Source organism: Musca vetustissima, unplaced genomic scaffold (assembly GCF_032173495.1).
Source record: "Musca vetustissima isolate MV318-11 ecotype Yass unplaced genomic scaffold, APGP_CSIRO_Mvet_v1 utg11625, whole genome shotgun sequence".
In the NCBI taxonomy this organism is placed as follows: Eukaryota; Metazoa; Arthropoda; class Insecta; order Diptera; family Muscidae; genus Musca; species Musca vetustissima.
In genome coordinates this window covers 288,265-310,248 of record NW_026885638.1, presented here as the reverse complement: position 1 = coordinate 310,248, position 21,984 = coordinate 288,265, and the positions used below count along the sequence as shown (strand labels likewise).

General features: G+C 31.6%; 1 protein-coding gene across 2 annotated transcripts in view; it reads left to right on the top strand.

The window, feature by feature from the left end:
* LOC133332854 (transient receptor potential cation channel trpm) overlaps positions 1-21,984 on the top strand; it is a 95,930-nt gene that overhangs the window by 61,836 nt on the left and 12,110 nt on the right. The window contains exons 11-23 of one of the 2 annotated variants that reach the window (XM_061541223.1): positions 305-491; positions 695-851; positions 1,041-1,142; positions 3,837-4,023; positions 4,127-4,316; positions 6,969-7,180; positions 7,273-7,425; positions 7,792-7,866; positions 15,611-15,667; positions 20,190-20,336; positions 21,019-21,176; positions 21,240-21,430; positions 21,491-21,636. In XM_061541223.1, coding sequence (XP_061397207.1) covers positions 305-491; positions 695-851; positions 1,041-1,142; positions 3,837-4,023; positions 4,127-4,316; positions 6,969-7,180; positions 7,273-7,425; positions 7,792-7,866; positions 15,611-15,667; positions 20,190-20,336; positions 21,019-21,176; positions 21,240-21,430; positions 21,491-21,636 — 1,962 coding nt within the window. The remainder of the gene's footprint in view (positions 1-304; positions 492-694; positions 852-1,040; positions 1,143-3,836; positions 4,024-4,126; positions 4,317-6,968; positions 7,181-7,272; positions 7,426-7,791; positions 7,867-15,610; positions 15,668-20,189; positions 20,337-21,018; positions 21,177-21,239; positions 21,431-21,490; positions 21,637-21,984) is intronic. The other variant, XM_061541224.1, reaches the window with a different exon arrangement.

Sequence of the window (21,984 nt, the reverse complement as noted above, 5' to 3'; positions counted from 1 at the left end):
AAAAATTATTATTCTGTTAATGGGGATAATAAGAACTACAGTATGAGCTACAATCGTGATAATTAAAATGCGTATTTGAAAGGATCACAATACTTATGAAAAATTATTTCTTAATCCAGTGCGAGCTTATACAGAACCTACCCTGGTACTCCGAATTACCAATTACCAATTTATTGGACCAATTTAAAACACATTTCCATGCTTGTTTCAGTTAATCGATTCTGCTTCTATTGATTATTAATTGAAATTGAAAAAAAGAAGCATTACTAACGTAACAACACGAAATACTCTTCACTTTTCGTAGATAACAATATTTCGGATACAGGAAAAGCCAGAAGGCGAGGCACAGGAATTGGATCAAACCATTTTAACAGCCCTCTTCAAATCGCAGCACTTGAGTCCACCGGAGCAATTGAGTTTGGCATTGACCTGGAATCGTGTTGACATAGCACGCAGTGAGATTTTTGTTTACGGCCAAGAGTGGCCAAATGGTAAGTTAATGGACATGGAATTTTTCAACAAAGAAACAATGCGAAAACAGCAAAAAGAAACATCAATTGGGTGGATGGATAGTCGGGATGCGTCTCAATCATATCGTATCCTATTTATTTTAATAAAAGACTTTGCATAAAATTTCAATAATTTTCCCATTTCCGTTTTTCTTTTTGTATGTGTTTGCTTTAAATCCCAAAAGGAGCACTTGATGAGGCCATGATGCAGGCACTGGAACACGACCGAATCGATTTTGTTAAATTACTTTTAGAAAATGGTGTTTCAATGAAGAAATTTCTGACAATACCACGCCTTGAGGAGCTTTACAATACCAAACATGGTCCAGCAAATACGTTAGGGTAAGTGTCTCTCTTTGGTCTAGTTCATTTGCATTTTAAAGATGATGAGAAGGATGAAAAACAATACATGGGATCAATGAGCTGCTTCCCCCAACATCTATAGACTATTAATGTCGAGACATGTTTTCATCAACAAAATAATTTATTCTATTGTTTCGTTTCGATTTTTTCTTCTTCTTCTTCTTTTAGTTACATTTTACGCGATGTTCGTCCTCATATACCCAAAGGATACGTTTATACTTTACACGATATTGGTTTAGTTATTAATAAATTAATGGGTGGCGCCTATAGGTATGTTCATTATATATTTTTTGTTTTATTCTATTATTTTTTGTATTTGTATTGGTCGTTATGAAATAAATAGATTCACATCCCAGGGGTTCTGCCAGAGTATTTCCATTAAAATAAATAGAAACAAAAAATGCAAAAAAAATGTAATGCATGTTAAATTATTCCAGAATGCCCTGTTTTAAATTCACACCCACATAGACATACATAGCTTCATTGGTCCATAAATGGTGCGCCAGGAATGTATTTAATTAATTTGAATTTAATTTGTATAGATTATCTTGTTTTGAAAAATTATTTAAACTTTTGTAGAACCTTCTGTCTGCTGCAGATTTAATTGATATTTAAATAAGTGTGCTTATGAATATACATTATTTAATAAAAATTAATAAATTCCTTGGAAATTCTGAAAAATATTGGACAAATGTAGAAATTAAAAAAAAATCTGATGTAGGGATCATAAAAAACTTTGAGTTCCTATTTTATTAGAATAACACCTGCAGTAGAGGCTTCTAGTACAGGTCAAAATAAAGTAATAAATAAGCGTTTTTCACGAAGGGAGCGTAATTTTTTCAACCTAATTCGCTCTATCAAATTCTTGTGAGTGTTAAATCTGCCAACCAAAAATTATCAATGTCACTTTACGGTTTGGCATAGCTCCCATAACACGGTACCTTTCCATTTTCGGTATTTAGCTGCTTTTTCCAACCGATGGGGTTGTCATTTGGTATCCCGATCGAATTTTGAATGTATTAAATGTTTGGCACGCCCAAATTAAACGCATTTTTATACCCTTCACCACACTGTGGTACAGGGTATTATGTCTTTGTGCATATGTTTGTAACAGGCAAAAGGAATCGAGATAGACCCATAGTTACTTTTGAGAATATGCATAGAATCATTTTCTGAGTCGATTTACGCATGTCCGTCCGTCCGTCCATGTATTTTTGTGAACAAAGTACAGGTCGCATTTATGATCCGATTTGGATGAAATTTGGCACAGTTCAATTATTTGGCCCAGGGACGAACCCTATTGAAATTGAGAAAAATCGGTTCAGATTTAGATATAGCTCCCATATATATTTTCGTCCGATTTGAGGTAAATGGTGCACCAAAGTCCCTATATATCGTTCGATTTGCACGAAATTTGGCACAGCGTAATGAATTAAGCCTAGAATGATGTCTGCCAAGTTTCCTGAAAATCGGTCCAGATTTAGATATAGCTCCCATATGAATTTTCGTCCGATTTTATGTAAATGGTGCACCAAAGTCCCTATATATCTTTCGATTTGCAAGAAATTTGGCAAAACGTACTTAATTGAGCATAGAGTGATGTCTGCCAAGTTTCGTGAAAATCGTTCCAGATTTAGATAAAGCTCCCATATATAGTTTCGTCCGATTTTATGTAAGTGATGCACCAAAGTCCCTATATATATTTCGATTTACACGAAATTTGGCATAACGTACTTAATAGAGCCTAGAGTGCTTTATGCCAAGTTTCCTGGAATGATGTGTGCTGAGTTTCGTGAAAATCGGTTCAGATTAAGATATATATATATATATATATTTCCGTCAGATTTAATGTAAATAATGTACCAAAGTTCTAATATTGCATAGATCGATTGATTTTAAGTAATTGACACACCAAGGAACCAATATATGATTGAAAGTACAAAACGTACTGAAATTAGTATAACCTAACCTGTGAAAAGTTTCGTTGAAATCGGTTCAAATTTGGATATAGATTCCACATATATTTTCATCTAAGGTAATTGGTGCTTTTAAGACCCTATATATCTTTGCACGAAATTTGGCATAGCGTGCTGAATTGCGTCAATAATGTGTGCCAAGTTTCATGAAAATCGGTTCAGATGTATATAAAGCTCCCATATATATATATATATATATAGTCGCCCGATTTTAGGTAAATGGTGCACCAAAGTCTTTGAGAATCATTCGATTTGCACGAAATTTGTCATAGCGTACTGAATTGTGTTTAGAATGACGTGAGCTAAATTTCGTGAAAATCGGTTCAGATTTAAATGTAGCTCCTATATATAGTTTCGTCCGGTTTTATGTAATTGGTGCATCGATAGGATACATCTTAGGATACATCTGTTGAATATACCCAAAGTGGTGAAGGTATCATATAGTCGGCCCAGTCCGACTTTACTACTTTCCTTACTGGTTTATTTGTGTGTAGTATGTACATAGGTTTTGGTTTTTTATGTTGCTATAAACTAAATAATATATCCTAAAAGAACAAAGGATCATTCAAATTATTGTGACTACAATCAAACAACACTAATCACTCAAAAGTCAAGCCGCCATGACAAGTTCAAAGAAAAACTTCCTAGTACAGATAAATAAACGTCAAAAAAGTGTCAAGTGTCAACAAAAAAGTTTCATTTGAAATTGATGCATTTGATTTACTACCTCTTTTTGTAAAGTTTTATAGTTAACAAAAGTTTTTAAGCGGATTATCATAGCAATGCCAGACGACTAAATAGGATGATGGATGTGCGGCACTAAATATTTAAAAATCTATTAATAAGGAACTATAATAGAGGCATACAACAATGACTGAACATATGCCATATACATATATTCGTATTAAATAATTTTCAATATTTTTTTTCTTTGTTTAAATAAATTTAATATATAACACAATTAAAATCCTTTATTTGGTCATTGCAGATCGTATTATACACGCCGAAAATTTCGTCCTATTTATGCCAAAGTTATGAATAGTTATGCCAATGCACACCGAAAATCATCGACATACCAACGATATGCTGGCGCAAATTCGTTAAGTCTGGTCACGGGTCTTTTGCCCTTTACATCGGAAATGGCCCTTTTCGAATTTCCGTTTAATGAACTTTTGGTAAGTCCATGACATGTTGATGCAGTAATAGTCATTAGCTGAACTTGTGTCACAATTCGTGTTTGTATGTATGTGTGTGCGTCATTTAATTGTTCACCTTTAGATATGGGCTGTGCTAACAAAACGCCAACAAATGGCACTGCTGATGTGGACCCATGGCGAGGAGGCATTGGCAAAGTCATTGGTTGCCTGTAAATTGTATAAAGCAATGGCCCATGAAGCGGCCGAAGATGATTTGGACACGGAAATTTATGAAGAATTGCGTTCGTATGCCAAAGAATTTGAAAGCAAAGGTAAGTAATAATAAACACACAACTGTATTTGTTGAATAAAATCCAAATATCATTTAATTTCCTATTTACATGAAGATTTCGAATTTAGTATTATATGTGTTTTTAATATGATAGCGAAATGCTTTTTCCACAATATAAGTATGATTATTAAGATTTCTTCTTTGCAATTTAGGTTGTATTAAAGTTAAGAAAGAATATGGAAATGTCCTTCACTATAAGATGACCAGGAGATAACTTAAATTTAGTGTATCTCCAACTAAAGTACACTGCACAACCCGAATATGTTTTTATACTCTCCGCCATAAGGTGGAGTGTATATTAAATTTGTCATTCCGTTTGCAACACTTCGAAAAATTCTCCGAAGTCCCCATAAAGTATATATGGGAAATTACAAAATTCTTTTAAAATTCCATAAAAAATAATTTGAAAAAATTTTTTGCGAGCACATTCATGATTTTTGGTACATAGGTCAAGAAAAATATGCTGATTAGAAATATGTTCGCGTTCACAAATTCGGATGCTGCACACTAAAGTTATAGCGGTTTTAAATCTTGTATTTCAAATATAAATTAACACTAGAACGCCGAAGGCGGTCATTTTGACCGCTTTCCAATTTCAAGTACAAAAGCAACTGTGCATTCAATTTTTTAAAATTTGGTGAATTTTTTATAATAAATGTAATTCTGTGAGGTACAAAAAGTCACCAAATTTAAAAAAAAGTGTCATTAAATGCACAGTTGCTTTTGTACTTGAAATTGGAAAGCGGTCAAAATGACCGCCTTCGGCGTTCTAGTGTTAAATTAATTCCTATTTGTTGTAATTTGTGAATTTCTTGACAAATGGTTAAACACGTTTGCTTTCTTTGCATACTAGTCAAATCACATTGAATTACGGTTAAATTGTCGCGAAAACAAATAGAAGCATGAAGATATCTGAAAATAAAATAAATTAATTTTTTAATTAAATCGAAATGTTATGACTAAATATATTGCAGTTACAATACATACAAATTATCAATATTTAAAAACATGCAATTCGCGTATTAGTTGAAATCAATTGATGCGCATGCGGTTTTCGTATAAACCGAATCAATGTCTTTCAATAATTATGAATTTTTCTATGTTTAATTTAGCGGTCAAAGTGTGCCGCTCGATGCACTTTACTATGCAAAAACCCTAAAAATGGCTAAAAATCGCGCAACGTGCATACTATTTTTATGCGCATCCGATTTCAGTAATCTCCTTTGAAAATACATAAAAGGACACCTATTTTAAAAGGATCGGTTAAAAACCGCGGATGTGCCGATATATCGATATATTTTTAACCTATTTTCACACAGATTCGCGAATATGATAACACAAGAATGAATGTATGTGAAATCAATTCGAAGAAAAACGCGATTATATACGCGAATTTGTCAAAATAAGTTTTTGCGGTTTTTCCCACATTCAAGGTACCTATATCCGCCGTTTTATTGGTCGGAATTGAACATAGATGGGCTCATTAGATCCGGCACGTACAAAAACTAAAATCACGCGGGGTTCCACGGAATTTGAATGGACTTTCTTAATTGTAGACTCAAAAAATATGTTTTTTATAAAAATTTACGCTCCAAATTTTCGGCTTTGGAACCCAATTGCAGAGAAGCTACGGTGAGCACATTCATATATACACCAAACGAAGCAAAATCACGAGTTAGACAATCCTATAATTAGTTTAGTCATTGAGTGGATGCGCGTCCTAATTATAAGAAAAATTCAAAAAACACCGAAAATCCGGCTACAAAATGTCAGCATCCATTTTCGGTGGATGCAGTGATTATATCGAAAAATCATACATTAGAACCATATTATCCATGGGGTATTCTGCAACTTAGTCACTGATCACATGTGCGTGCGTTGCGTATTTTAGCCACAAATCAGAAAGGAACACAAAAAACTCATTGGCTTCAACACATTTGCACCCATATTTTTACATTATCACCATCATAGCTTCCACGCAACTTATTATTTAATACCAATATTTTAAGATTTTGACAGAACACTTCATTTTATAGAAATGAATTTAAATTATATGCAATATATTCATATTTCGCGAGTTATAACCTTGCTAACCTGAGTTTCAAGGAATTTAAAAGATTTTTGTAATTGCCCATATATATATATGAGTTTAAATTCGATTAACGCGTGTTTGTCTATCTGTCTATCCGTCTATTGAAAGCACGATATAAATCGCAATATTTAAGATCGAGCTCTGAAATGTTTGATATTGCAAATGACATATATCGGTCCACGTTTGGTGTAGCCTTCCCTAGGGTGAAGTGGTATCCCCGGAACTGTTTAACCTCTACCTTTCCGGTATTTCACGCCCGGAGGCCATAGAGATCGTTACATATGCTGATGATTGTACGATCAGCACTTGGGACGCAGGGAGGCATTTCCATATAGAATGGTTGTAACGATACCGAACAATTTTAAGCATTTCTATGCTACTTCTCAAACAAATGTTTCTCAGATCCACTTTTCTATATCAATGTCTATTAGTGTTTCTTTTTTTAATTTAATCCTTCTAAAAAAACTATTGGTTATCACTTTGTGAAGCAAATACAATTAAACTATATTCTAACAATCTATTTTATTCTCCAATATCTAGGTATTAAATTACTCGACTTTAGTTACCGAACAGATGCCGAAAAGGCTCAACGTCTATTGACGTGTGAATTGCATTCTTGGTCCAACCAAAGTTGTCTATCCCTTGCGGTTGCAGCCAATCACAGAGCACTCCTGGCCCATCCCTGCAGTCAAGTTATATTGGCAGATTTATGGATGGGTGGATTGCGAACACGAAAAAATACTAATTTTAAGGTGACTATGCACATGCTTATAAACTAACTCACTCGTCCCATACAGTTTTCCCAATAATTATCATGTTGTATCTTTTATCGCATATTTTGCAGGTTATATTAGGTTTAATTCTGCCATTTTATATAAAACATTTGGATTTCAAATCAAAAGAGGAACTCCAACAAATGCCTCAAACCGAAGAGGAACATTTAGAAAATCAAAATTTGGACAATGATGATTCAGATCGTTCCCATCCTGATGCCGAGGTAAGTTATTTAGTTTTCAATGAGAAGTAGTTGCGATATCTTATTTTCCATTTGTTATACTTTCAAACGACATTGGAGGGGATTTGCGTTAATTATTATATTTAGTTTGGGTATTTCTACGGTAAAAGTGTTTTTTGTTGTTTAGTTTTCCTTTTTTAATATTTTTATTTCATATGTAAATATGTATTTAACATTTCGGAGGGTATGATCCTTTTGTTTTTTGTAAACTTTCGTTAATATTACAAAAGACACTGTAAGAATCCTTTGATTTAAAAATCATGCCCTTTTGTATATCTACTGCTACCTGTCACCACTACTACTACTACAACTACTATTTCTATTATTGTCCTAATACTTATTTTCTAGAATCCTCTCACAAAAGCGAAAAGGTCAATTTCTTTGAAATATAGGATGGGCAGTAATAACAATAATGCAGAAAAGGTAGTAAATCAAGTAATTTTGTATTATTCGTGATATTCGATATTCGTGCATAACCATATAAATAAATATGTGTCCGAGTATCCACATCTACTACATGCATACATACACAACACCATGTATATGTAACATAGGTCGACAAACATACACCCGTTTCCCTCTGTATATGTTCCCAATTACTAACAATCACTACTTAACAACTCTGTGGTTTTACGTTGATTTTCAGTTTCTTTTATTTTTGTTGATTGGCTGATTTCAATTTTTGTTCAACTTTAAACTGGCGACAATGTCGTATGTCAGTGTGTTAACAACTTTAAATGTATTTATTTATAAACGATGTACTCTTTCGAATGTTTTATCAGTTTTTGTAAATTATATTTTGAAATAAGGTTTTGCGGGAACACGACCTTGCTAAATTTAATATTTAATAGGTTAGAATAAAATATTTTTTTCGTTTGTTTTCACTAATGGGGCTTTCAATAATTATTTTTGTACGGAGGTATTTGCTTTCAATTTGTTACATCGTATTTTTGTTAGTTGTAATTGTCTGAATTTGTTATGAAGACATTAAAAGTTAAGTTAATTTTCGTCGTAGGTTTATTAGAAACATTTAGAGACTCTAAAATATTCTTGAAATAATATCCTAATTCTTAGGTACTAGCAAATATATTTCAAATTTCGATTTAGAGTTGCAATTTCTTGCATTGATATATACGCCACACACGCAGCCAAGGTAGTGCACTAAGTCTAACATTTCTCTAATTTCTGTACATATTTATAAATATATAATTTTCGAGGTCCACAAAACATAATTATTTGACTTATTGTGGGGTGTTAATACAAGGACAAGGTATAATTTTTAAATCCAATTAATGCAATTTTGTTATTGAAACCGCACACACATGACCTTAATAGACATTCTCGTGTAACTTTATTATTCTATCGGCTAATATTATTTCGTGGATTTTTCCGGAAAATTTCCGGCCGAAAAAAAGTGATAACTTTATATATTTTAAATTGTACAGTTTTGGGATTTATTTGAAGATCATTTGACTTCCGCAGATAACACCGATTTTTATACCCTTCACCACTCTGTAATACAGGTCTTTGTGTCTAAATGGTGCACCAAACTACCAATGTTTGTACGACTGAGTCAATTTTTTGGACATCGTACTGAAATTAATACAAGTTGACGTCCGTGAAGTTTTGTTGAAATCGTTTTAGATTTAGATATAACTCCCCTATATAGTTTCGTCTGATTTTATGTAAATGGTCCACTAAACTCCCAATATTTGTCCGATTTTCACGGAATTTGGCAGAAAGTTTAGTGTGTTGCGTTGTAAAAATCGGTTCAGATGAAGATACAGGTGAGATAAAAAAACTGCAACCAACTTCAGGCTGCTGTCATTTCTAAGCCACTCGTCCGACAGCTGTTAACATTATTCTAGTTATTGTATTGTTTACAAGCGTACAAAAGCGTTCAATCGTGATAGTGTGATTTCTTTATATTTGGCTGCAAAACGACAAGTGGCTATCGTTAGAGCACTCCAGCATTTAAATGTGAATACATCTTTTGTGTCTCGTACCATCGCTCGTTACCGTGATACTGGTAGCGTAGCCCGACGTCAAGGAAGTGGATGGAAGAAAACAGCAACATCTGCAAAAATGGTTCGAAAAGTAAAGAAGTGACTTGATCGAAACCCGCGTCGCAGTGGCCGAAAACTGGCTTGTGAGCTGACAATATTGCAATATTCCATTCGGCAAATATTGAAAAATGAGCTCGGGGAAAAGCCGTTGAAATTCCAAAAAATTGACTCAAAAGAACTAAAGAACATTCGTTGTCCAGCAGTTTATAAACAAACAAAATGATCATATTTACTTGCCAAAGAGGTCAGCTGAAATGTGCACCGTCGGTTGGCCACCAGAACTCAAGCGCCGGCCATGATGGTATGGGACGCCATAACAGACGATGGTCGCTCTCCGCTCGTATTAATCGACCGTGGCATCAGAATAAAAGCCGAATATAATCGCGGAAATATTCTGGAGGGTGTATTAAAGCCTTGGGCACGCAAACATTTTGACAGCAGACCTTGGACATTCCGACTCGCACTCTCCTGCGCAACCCAATAATGATTAAAAAATGTATTCCTAGCTTCATTCCCAGCGCACAATGGCCACCAAAATCTCCGGACACCAATCCGTTGGACTATTGTGTCTGGAGTATGTCGATCACTTCAAGCAAACGCTTCGCCAGGGATGGGCCAAAATACCGCAGAGCAACATTCGGACAGCGTGTGACGGTTTCTTTGGCCGTTTGAAGGCCATAATTCGTGCCAAAGGTGACCAATTCGAACAAATCTAAACTTATTCTAAAAGCTGATGCTATTTCCGAAATTTTTTGCTTTCATTCAATAAAATTCTGATTCTTTGTAAATGCCTAGATATCGCTTTCATATATATCTTCATGCAATTTCGAATAAAAGGTGTGCCAAATAACTAAAATTCGTCCGATTGGGACGTACCAAATTGAACCTAAAATAACGTTTATTGGATTTTGTAAAATATATTCAGATGTAGATATAACCGCTCTATATCTCTGTCAGAATTCATACAATTGAGCACCAAATAATAAACGTTTCTCCAATCGATGTAAATTCCATACAGCACACTGTGTTGTAGCATACCAAATGATTTATGTCACGTTTGTTTAATTAGGTCCTGATTTCCATATAGCCCCCATACATAATTATGCTCGATTTCATACAAATGGTACACCGGCCCGACTGACATGCAAGTTTTCCGAATGGTGTGTGATTTAAACTGGTTCAAATATCTATGTAGATCATATATTTAATTTCATCCGATTCCATTTCAATGGTCGTCCAATGATGCTATGTCTGTTATATCTACAGGATATTGTACATATAAGCATCTATCGTATGTACCAAAAGTGGTGAAGGTTATCATATAGTCGGCCCGTCCGACTTTTTACTTTTCCTTTCTGGTTTTTAAAGAATTAGCGTAATTTGAATTATATTTGATTTTAACTAAAAAAGTGTAAAGATTTAACTGCAGTATTAAATATAAATCCTTGTTTTATAATAGACAAATTAATTTACAAATTAATTAATTCCTAATTACAGACATTATTACAAATGTTGTCGATGAACTGTAAAATAGGTAATATGTCAGTTCATTCAGATTAAGTCATTTACAAAGATTTTAAATTACATTTTTAATACACAGAGCAAAGTTTCAGCATTTAGGATATTTTTTTGAAATAGGACCATGTATTGTTTAATTTTCTTAATATTGTGTTCTAAATGATACACAACATATTTGACTTTGAGCGAAACTTTTTATTTGATTCAAACTTAAACGTTTTCGCCAAATGTCGAACAGCATTCCGCTTTTAAATATCCTTTCGTTTATTAAATGTATATATATATATAATTTAACACGAATGTATGCCTATGTGATATGTTAACCCGAATCAAAGTGTATAATTTAGTTTATCTGTTGTGTACGTTATCTGTAAGTTTACTAATTAGCTAACACATTATGTTTGTTGTCGTGATTATGTGTCCGTGCCTATTATTATCGGAAAAGATTATTAGTTTATTTGTCTATTTTATTCAATTTATTTTCATTAGGAAGGTGTTACCCTAAATTGAATGTTGGTTTTTGTTTTATAGCCCCAACAAATGTTTTGCGTTAATGTATATTTAGCGATACAATTATCCAGATAGTATATTTTCATACTCAACTAAGATATACACACACACATCAGATATAGGGAATATAAATAAAGGTGTTCATGTAAACAATGTTGACCCGTGTCATCGTGTCATCGTTTCTTTGTTGTCATTGTAAATGTATTTTATTGTTAACGATACAAAACAACCCTTTTTGTGGAACTTTATTTTTGAATTAAACATGGAACTGTTGAAGGTAAAATTTGGCAGTTTGACCTTCAAAAGATTACATAGGATACATAACATAATACCAAAAGTCAATTTCTGTTCTTAAGCATTTGGAAAGCGAGTATTATAATTTGAAATCAATCAATAGTATAAAGGCGATTATAATTGTTTTTAGTTGTAATTGTATGAAACGAAAAAAGTGAAAGCTTAAAAGTACCGTACAGTACTTGGTATCTTCACGAATTAGTTTTTAACATACAAAATTATATTATAGGATTTACGTACATATATCACCCTAGATACGTTGTCAGTTCTATTTTAAAGGCTTATTAAATATTTTGCATTATCCGATGTTTCGACAACTATCACGTTTAGGACCATAATTATTCATGTCAAAAATATAATTTTTCTTGGATTGGAAAAATTCCAAATACCCTCTACTTCTTACATATTGAAGCTGCGCAAAATTCCAAATCGACGACTATTCCAAACACTATTATCTAATATATCTTCCGATCGGTACTCCGAAAGTACTCCTTGAGCCTTATAATTTCTTTTGTCGTAGGGGAGACTGGGGCACATTCGGCTCTTTTTTAGAGCTCTATATCTCAGTACTTATTCAAGAGATATAAAAACATTATGGCTGGTTATTGTAATCGAATACTTAATTATAAAAACTAGTACCAAAAACATATAAAAAATTAGTGTAAGTTAAAAAGTTTTACAGTTTTGTAAAAAAAATACAAATTCGCCGAATGTGCCCCTACCCAGGGTAGCTTCGGCATTTGATGGCACCATATTCGGCACCATAGTTATATCCTGGTAAAGTTATCATTTTGTTTTAATATGCGACTCAATGTTTGACTTTTAAGGCTACATTTTCTTTAAGGCTTGGAACCATTTGCTCAGAAATATATCTTTTCCATCGAATTATTGACCATACAGGAACGTTTTGTCTTATATATGTAATTTCGAACCACATTAAAGGAAATATTAAAGGACAAACTCAAAAACATTTTAAGGAAATAATATTGCACTATCTAAGTATGGCCGAACATGCCCACTTCAAAATGCCGAAGTTACTTTTTATAGTTTTTTTCCTACCAATCTTCTAAAAACATTATATTTTAAATTATTTTATATAAGAAAGCACATTGTAATCAACTACTTTTTAATATTACTGCCTTAAACATTGAAAGTTTAAGAAAGGAAACATCTGTAAAAATACCCAAAACCTTGCATCCAAATAAGTTTATTAACTAGAGATTTTAAACTTTGCGACAGTTATTTATTTTGATATTCGATACCCGTGTATCGAAGCTGGTGATGTACAGTGAGAGCTTCATATCGAAAACGTGATTGCCGAATGTACCCCTATGCCGAAAGTGCCCCAGGACCACGAAAATTATATAATAAAATTCCAAGCCAACTATTTGAGAACACGGATCCAAATTTTGGCACAGTTCGCAATTAAAAGTACTCTTGAATTTATTTCTCATGAAACACATAGTTAGATATACTTTTCGAATAGAAACAGATTTCATTTATTCCCCTTTGTTTGAGTTTCTATATCATTATTAGATTTTATATTCTGGAACAATTTTAAAACATAAAACAAATAACAATCATTTTGTTAGAATAATAAATTATTCAAAGCAAGAAATTATTCATTCATTACTAACATTGTTGTTATATATGTAAGTAGACTATCATGTTATTGTTATGAAAATTTATTTGATTGACAACATTACATTTATATGTAAATATTAGCTGATGTGATTTGTATATTTATTCCCCTCTCCTTTCCATTCCAATCTAATTAAAGTATAAATTGTTACAACTTGATTTGGGATCACCATCACCAAATTATAGTTTAACAAATTCCAACAATGTAAGTTTAGTTCCAACAATCCTTCAAATATTAAAATATTATATAATTCGATTTTTAGTTAATGTGTGTATTAGAAGGCTTTCTTCATTGTTTTCATTTAAATTGGCAAATTTTAGTCAAACATAAAATTATATGTTTTATTGCTTAGTTAATAAAATAGTGTTTTTAACAGATGAGATTTGTAAGCTCAGGATCAATATTTAAAGCTAAATATGCGACTTGAAATATTTATATATTACCGCTAATTTTGTTTATCATTTTAATGATAGTTACCACACGATCGACAACCCCAGTACCAGTACGAATTTGAACGTTTTTTAACTTTTAAAATTTTTTGCTTGGGACCTAAGAAAAGCTCTAAAAATGTTAATGTACGAAAACACATTGATTATGTATTTATCTCTTTCGATTTTCAAAATCGATTTTCAAAATCGAAATATCAATTTTGTTAAAAAAAAAAATAACCAACCAAAAGCCAAATTGTAAATATAATCGTTGCAAGAGCTGTTTAAAATTTTTTAGTGATATATGTTTTAAATAATTACTGCTATCAGCACAAAAATAATATGCAGGGCATAAAGTATACATTTTATTAGCCAAGAGCTGGCATTTTTTGACAGATATTGCACTAATGCAAGAATCTGTTATGTAATACTTGAAATGTGGGGATTTGGATAGCGATATTATGATCTGTCAATTTATTATTATTAAAAATGGTATGACCGTTTTCATATTTTTCGGATTTCTTGTAAATAGTTTAGGACCCTATTTTTGTCCGATTGAAATTTGAATTAAATTCGAGTTAAGAAACTTTTTTAAAGACTTCCAAACTAAATGCATTTCGATTTGCGCCTTAATTCGGATCAAATTTAAAGATAGCTTCCATATATAATTTATAATTAATAGCCTAGTTGTAGGATATCAAATGTTATAGGATATCAAAATTTGTGGTTTGTTGTTGTGGGGTCCATGCGAGAATTATAAATATTTCCCGCTTCAGTTGAAATGTTTTTTTGCGTCAATTCTGTATATGGCGTATACACATTCATTTGGTACAGCAAAATACCAAAAATTTCTGGGGAAATTACAATTACAGTTTCAATTGAGCGCAATGCGTTGAAAAACTACCAAGTTGTCTTATTTTTTAACTTCAAATAAAGAGATACCTGCATATTTCCACATAGTCAATTTCAGTTGCATATGTTTTGAACACCACTTTAGGTTCGCTTCCGATTATTGCTAAAAATGGCAATAACTGACATTAGAAGTTATTACCATTTTTAGCAATAATCGGAACCTTTTTTATTTGTACAATATATTTAAATATTATTTACGTTCTATTTTTTATGTATATTTATTCTTTGTAAAATGAAATAATTATGTAAAAAAGTAATACGCATATTTTTCCATTCAATCAAATGTACATTAAAATACACAGGCGAACACCTTTTGTCGTTGCAGAGGGGGACCGACGTACTATTATATTCAATAATACACAATATAAATATTTTTTTTTAGAGAAGGTCGACTTTATTACAATTACATAAAATAATATGAAATTTCTGTGTATTTACTTCTATCAATGAATTTATAATTTAATTATTGTTTAAATTCGTGTCATATAGACTTGAAGTTGTCTGCGTTACATTTTGATTGATCAAAATTATTTTTCTCTCACTCAAGACTTTGAATATTTGTATCTGACAAACAACGGACTCGAACTAAAAATAAAATGTCAGTGAAAATTTTCACCTTTGTCTGTCTATAACAAATGTTTCGTATAAACGTAGATTTGCTGGATTGATTTGTTGCATTAGTTAATAGAGATGTGAATGAATTAATGAATGATTAACTGATTAATTGTTTGCTAAATAAATAAATTTGAAAAATATTTTGATTGATATCGTGAAAACCCGCATTGAAACCTTTGCAGGCACTTTTGGCGGACACATATTCATTGCGTGACACCAAAGTTCATGAAAACGGAAAAGTGAGTAAAATGCATTTTTTGTTTCACTACATCTATCATTTATCATAATTTTGAGTTAAGAACAAAAACAAAATACACACAAATAGACACAATTATATTTCCTTGGTATTGGCAATTTTTTCCTTTTAATTTTCAATTCCTTTTCTTTGACACTTCTTGTTTTGAACTCTGGCAGAACTATTTCTCTTTAATTTATTTCTTTCGAGTAAAAACAAATCAGCACTTTTTTTAAACACCAGAATACACATTTTTCGATCTTTCCACTATCGTATTCGTTATCTTTCTTAGCTTCTGATTCAGTACCGTAAATTGTAATCTGCATAGAATTCAGTACTACAAATCGTAGAAATTCGTAGAATCTAAGGTTTTCACTATAGAATACATTTTTGTAAAGTCATCTGTGGTACAACAAACTACAATTCATATAGCCAACAATATTTGCAAAAGTTGAAAATTTAATAACAACCAATAATTCCAAATGTTGTTAAAAAATCTATAAATGTGGATGTATAAACACATTAAAAAAATACCTACAAGCAGAGGATTTTTTGTGGGACGTGCCGATCAAAACTGTTGTATAAATAAAATAGCTGTGGAGAAATAGGAGAAAAACTAATTACGGTCGTTTCATAATTGGATCAGGTGACACACAGACAACAAGATCGATTATGCTCGTTCTAATTGTTATATCAAAATGAAAATTTACGACAAGCATCTGGACCTTATCAAACGTATACTTAGAAAGTAATTGTGGGGATATAATTTAAAAAAATTAAACATTTTTAATAAACACTTTTGAAATAATCCATTGACAAAATATTGTTGGCTGAATTTATGTAAACTTGTAGTGGCAATATAGTGATGTAGGAAGTTTTGTAACTTAGCTTAATACTTACATACAGGACAATAATAACTAAAGCAACAAAACTATATATTGCAACATGCAAAAATATAAATCACTAAATAATGAATGAAATAACTTCTATTTAACTTTATACATATATTTATTGTCTAAATATACATATTTTTTTAACTTACTGTACGCCTACTTAGATTTGAATTCATATCACCCAACTGATTAATTTCAGGTTAATCTCACTGCCGGAGCGGAAGAACCCCCCTCCAAAGTTAGTTTATATAACATTTTCCTCTCTCTCTCTCTTTTTCTATCTCTATTAAGATTTTTGTCTTCGCTTTTAGATTTAGAATTGCTTTCATATTGCACAATACTTTTGGCACTGCTTTCAAAATCTAAAATTTGAAAATCGTAATTAGTTTAAATTATTTAATTTGTATTTATGTGCAAAGATTAAAATTTTAGTAAATTCATTTAAATCCATTTTTAATCCAAATAAGTGATAAATAAATTTCTAGATAATATTAATATTCTAGATTTCATATTCTTAAATAAATAAATATGTTAGTATAAACAAAATATTTTTTAAATTTGTATAGTAGCATCGTATTATATTATTGAATAGCCTACAGCTTATTGCGTTTTCTCTTTGTTTTTGCTGTCGTAATTCATAAAAACATATCATTATAAAATTTAGGCCAAGTTTAGAAATAAATTTCTTAAAACGAATGTTTGCGATATTGGAGGTGGAAATAGATATGTAAAAAATAATTTAGTAATAATTTATTTAAAAAAAATAGTTTGAAAATCCAAACTAGCAGTTTTGACTCTATAGTATTTGTAACTATCGGGTATGTTCTGGAACACACGGTGTGTTTTTTACACTTTACTCTTCCTTTAGAAGTTAACTCATTTTCTGCTTCTCACGTGAATTGAAATTTTCGATACACTTCTATTGTTGAAGTGAATGCCAGAACATGCCCGAATGTCAGTTTTCTCGAGGAGGAATAGTAACGAATGACCTGTAAATAAAGGGGATCCCCATATTCATTCTTGAATAAACATCTTTATGATTTTCAATGGGCTGACCAATGAACATAAATTGTTTTATTGGCTTGTAACATTTGAAGACATAAATGATTTGAACAAAGAGTTTTTATTGTTGTTTCCTTCTATTCGGTGGCGGTTTGGATTTCCTCTAACTGAAACATATGGCAAATTTCAACGGGATTAAAAAGAGCATAATTTTGGCTCTGGTATGATTTAGAATTAATAACTTTTTCCCCTATTTTCAAAGTCAAAATCTAATTAAATAATCTAATGCAGATGTAGATTTATCCCATTTTATTCATAGTTATGTACGTCAAGAATGACGTGCAAAAATTTGGAATCGGTTGGATTTATAGTATTTTATTAATCGTGCCCGCCAGTCGTAAAAATGCTTGTTAAGGTTTCTAACTTTGCACATATATAATTAAAGATTTGAAAGGGAAGAAAAATAATTTACAAAAAAATTTTGTTATTGTTTTGTTGTTGTTTTTTGTAATTAAAGAAAAGTCCTTATTTTTGATGGCGGGCATGATAACTCCTCACTGGAACATCGGAATCCGAAAATTCCAACGGTGTTAGAAAGAGTATATGTCTGGTTCTCGTATGAACTAGGATTATTGACTTCGCTCTAAAATTAACAAAATGGCGGACCTTTGAAAAAATATTTTTGGAAAATCGCCGATTTTTGACCAAAAACCAAGTTAAAAAATAAGGAAGATCTTCACTGATTGGCTTTATCCTAGTTCATACGATAGCTGTATACTCACAGAGAAACGTGTAAAAATTTGGAATCGATTGGGTTATTAGTTTTTGAGTTATCGTGCCCGCCATTCGCAAAAGAGAAAAACGCGTTAAAAGTTTGAGAAGCCTTTTAGCCGTCACTTGATGCTGACACAATAAATCGGCTATATTTTCAAGAGTTCTTGAGATTTTCACTTGAAATTTTGTAGGGACATTCTTGATTTAGTGTAGAAAATTAAGTCAAAAAAAGTTTTGGACCCGAGACTGGCCCATTAATGAAAAATATATTTCGACGGCGGGCATGAAATAAGGAAGATCATCAATAAGATGTTAAAATTTGGTGCCCAAAAACACGTTAAAGTCTTGAGAAAAGCTCTCGCGGCACTAGTCGCTTAAACAATAAATCGATTATATTTTCAAAATTTTTGAAGTTTTCCATTGGAATTTAAAAAGACATTCCTGAATTGTTTTAATAAATAATTTTTTTAAAGGAACATTCCTGGGTTATAATAATAGAATGGGGTTGTGGTACCTATACGTATTCATTGTATTAGTGTAAGGCAGCTACAGAAGAGCGGCTCAACCGTATCGTCCTTCTCCTCGTTTTTGGCTGATCGAGATCCGTAAAAATTGTTTGGCAACATTGTATGCCTAGTAAGTAGGTAAATAATCCTAGTGAGCGCTTCAGCAGGGCAAGTTAACACGGCCCGTTTAACAAATCGATACGACTATAGCCGAGACAGATTTAAGCCACTGTTATGTTAGTTTTACCAATGTCTCGGTGTTGTTTGTCTGTACTTATCTGCAAAAATATAGTTCTGATTTTATTCCACAATAAAAGATCAAACCATTCAGTATAATATTTCAAAGCTTCATACACATATAAACCGTTTTAAAAAATCCCATTCCCAGATTTCAAATTCGTCAAGATATTATTATTAGGAAAATTGGAAAATAAAACAAAAATTAAAGAAATGTAATAGCCGATTAATAAAATATTTTAATTTTTATCGTTTAATACATATTTATCATATATTCTTAAGAGCCCCATACACTATACATCATGCCGTACAGCATTTATCATAGTATGTGTTATTTTTTGAAAGTTTATTTATGTATGTGTGACACACACAATGCATGAAGAAAATCAAAATAGTTTTGATTTTGAAAATGAAATCCTTTCAATCTGGTGAATTTTATTCATTTTCAAAGTTGACAGTAAATAATTTTGAGTATACAAATAATAAAATTGTGACGAAATAAAAAAGAACTGAATTTACGATTAAAAATGTGATTTTTTTTTTTTTTTGACAAAAATCGATTTTTTGGAATGAAGAGTTTGCCATACACTAGTCAATACAACACATATACAAAAAGGGGTTCATCGTCATGACGGCATGATGTATAGTGTATGGGGCCCTTTAAATACAAATTGTTTGGGCTTCAATTTTATCGATAGATCTATATTTTCGTAACATAATTGCAAGAGTAGCTTTTTTTTGTAAAATGTACACTTTTTTAAAATTATTTCTTGTTTAATAATGGCATGTCATATAATGCAATAATAAACTCATATCTTAAACTTTAAAATTAGTATCTTTTAGAATTTTTCATCATACTACTCTGTATTTGAATGTGAATTGTATTTTTATTTACATAAGAAATTAAAAAAAAAAAACATTTAATGTGGTGAATGGGTCATTTGGTTTTCATTAGTCCAACAGAATGGTGTTGAGCAAAAATGTTTGTAAATAATATTTGCTTTACTGTACAATATTCGTAAATGCTCAAAGACTTTGACTACTATTTTGATGTTATATTAATTCCTTAATTTTGTTTTATTTATATTTTATTAATTTTCGAAACGAAACAAAGGTATCACTGACAGACTCCGATCCATCGCAATTTCGTGATTTCTTTCACAACACCGACTACGAAATTAAACAACACCAACCGTTGCGGCTTAAGAAAAAGGTCTACGAATTTTATACAGCACCGATAACAAAATTTTGGGCCGATTCGGTAAGTAATATTAACAAATATTATATCTTTATTTAAGTATGAAGAGGAAGAATATAATTAAAATGGAAAGTTGAGACTTATAGCCTAGACAGACGACAGCCTTAATTTGCATTAACAGCCTTAATTCAAATTAACTTGTACATTATCCTCATTTTTATGTGTTGTTAATGCACAAAATCAAACTGAATTTATACTGAATTAAGCTATTTCAGTATGGCAATGCTGTAGAAAATAAATTGATTGTTGTCAAATTTGTTTACGTTTACGAAAATAAAAATTAAAAATAAAGGCAAAATTCAGCATTTCTTCAAATTTGGAGCTGTTTTATCTTCATTGTAGCTGTTAGTTTTCCTTCCTGCCATGTATCAATTTCAAAAAGATGTAATCCTAAAAAATTTTGTAAAGAAATGTCAATATTTTCTTCCTACACACAGACAAACAATAGTTTTAAAACAAAAAACTGGTTCATAAATGCAGAAACTCTCGTCTGTCAGGGGTAAATTTTAATTCAAATTAAGAACTTGTTAATGCAAATTAAGGCTGTCGTCTGTCTATGGTATTAAATTTGTTTTCAGTGTATATTTATGTCAAAACAATGACCTATTTTTAAAACGTTCTACGATTAAGTTTTTTATCCTCCACTACCTCGATAGCTATCTAATACTTCCCATAACTATTTCAGATTGCTTATATGTTTTTCCTGGGAATGTTTACATTTACGGTATTGGTTAAAATGGAACCCATGCCACGATGGCAAGAAATCTATTCCATTGCATATATAACCACATTAGGTTTTGAAAAAATCCGTGAAATTGTCTCCTCCGAGCCAGTAGCGATTACGTAAGTTATTCGTCTATTTTATCGGTTAAATGCGAACTATATTAATTTTCTGATTTCGTGCAGACATAAATTTTCCGTATGGGCGTGGAACATGTGGAATCCGTGTGATGGCGCTGCTATAATACTTTTCTTTATTGGCCTATCTTTACGATTTCGACCGAACACTATGGATATTGGTCGAGTCATTTACTGCGTTGACAGCATCTATTGGTATTTGCGGATACTAAACATTTTAGGTGTTAACAAATATTTGGGTAGGTATTGGTTTAGTTTTATACTGCTTGCAAATATAATTGTTCCAATCTATTTCATAGGTCCTCTGGTTACAATGATGGGCAAAATGGTCAAGAACATGATTTATTTTGTTGTCCTATTGGCTGTGGTATTAATGAGTTTCGGTGTTAGCAGACAGGCCATACTGTTTCCAAATATGGAACCAACATGGCGTCTGTTCCGAGAGGTAAGATCTAAATCAACATCAATATGTATGTTATGTGAAAATTTCTTTAGAATTTGTATGTGTGTGTGCGTGCGTGTGTGTATGTATATATTTTTTGGACATAAATGTAACCAGGTTTTAACAAATATTGGTAAATAATCTAAACACACACGCCAATAACATGCATATGTACACATGTATATCCTGCATCAAAACGAGAATGTCGTGTGAAAAATGGTGAATATATTTCATAATCATTAATTTATAATCATATTTTTCTTTATATTTCCATAAAAATAATGCATGGACATTTTCTTGTATTAAAACAAAAACAATTTTTAGTAATTAATTTCTTGGTAAATACATTTG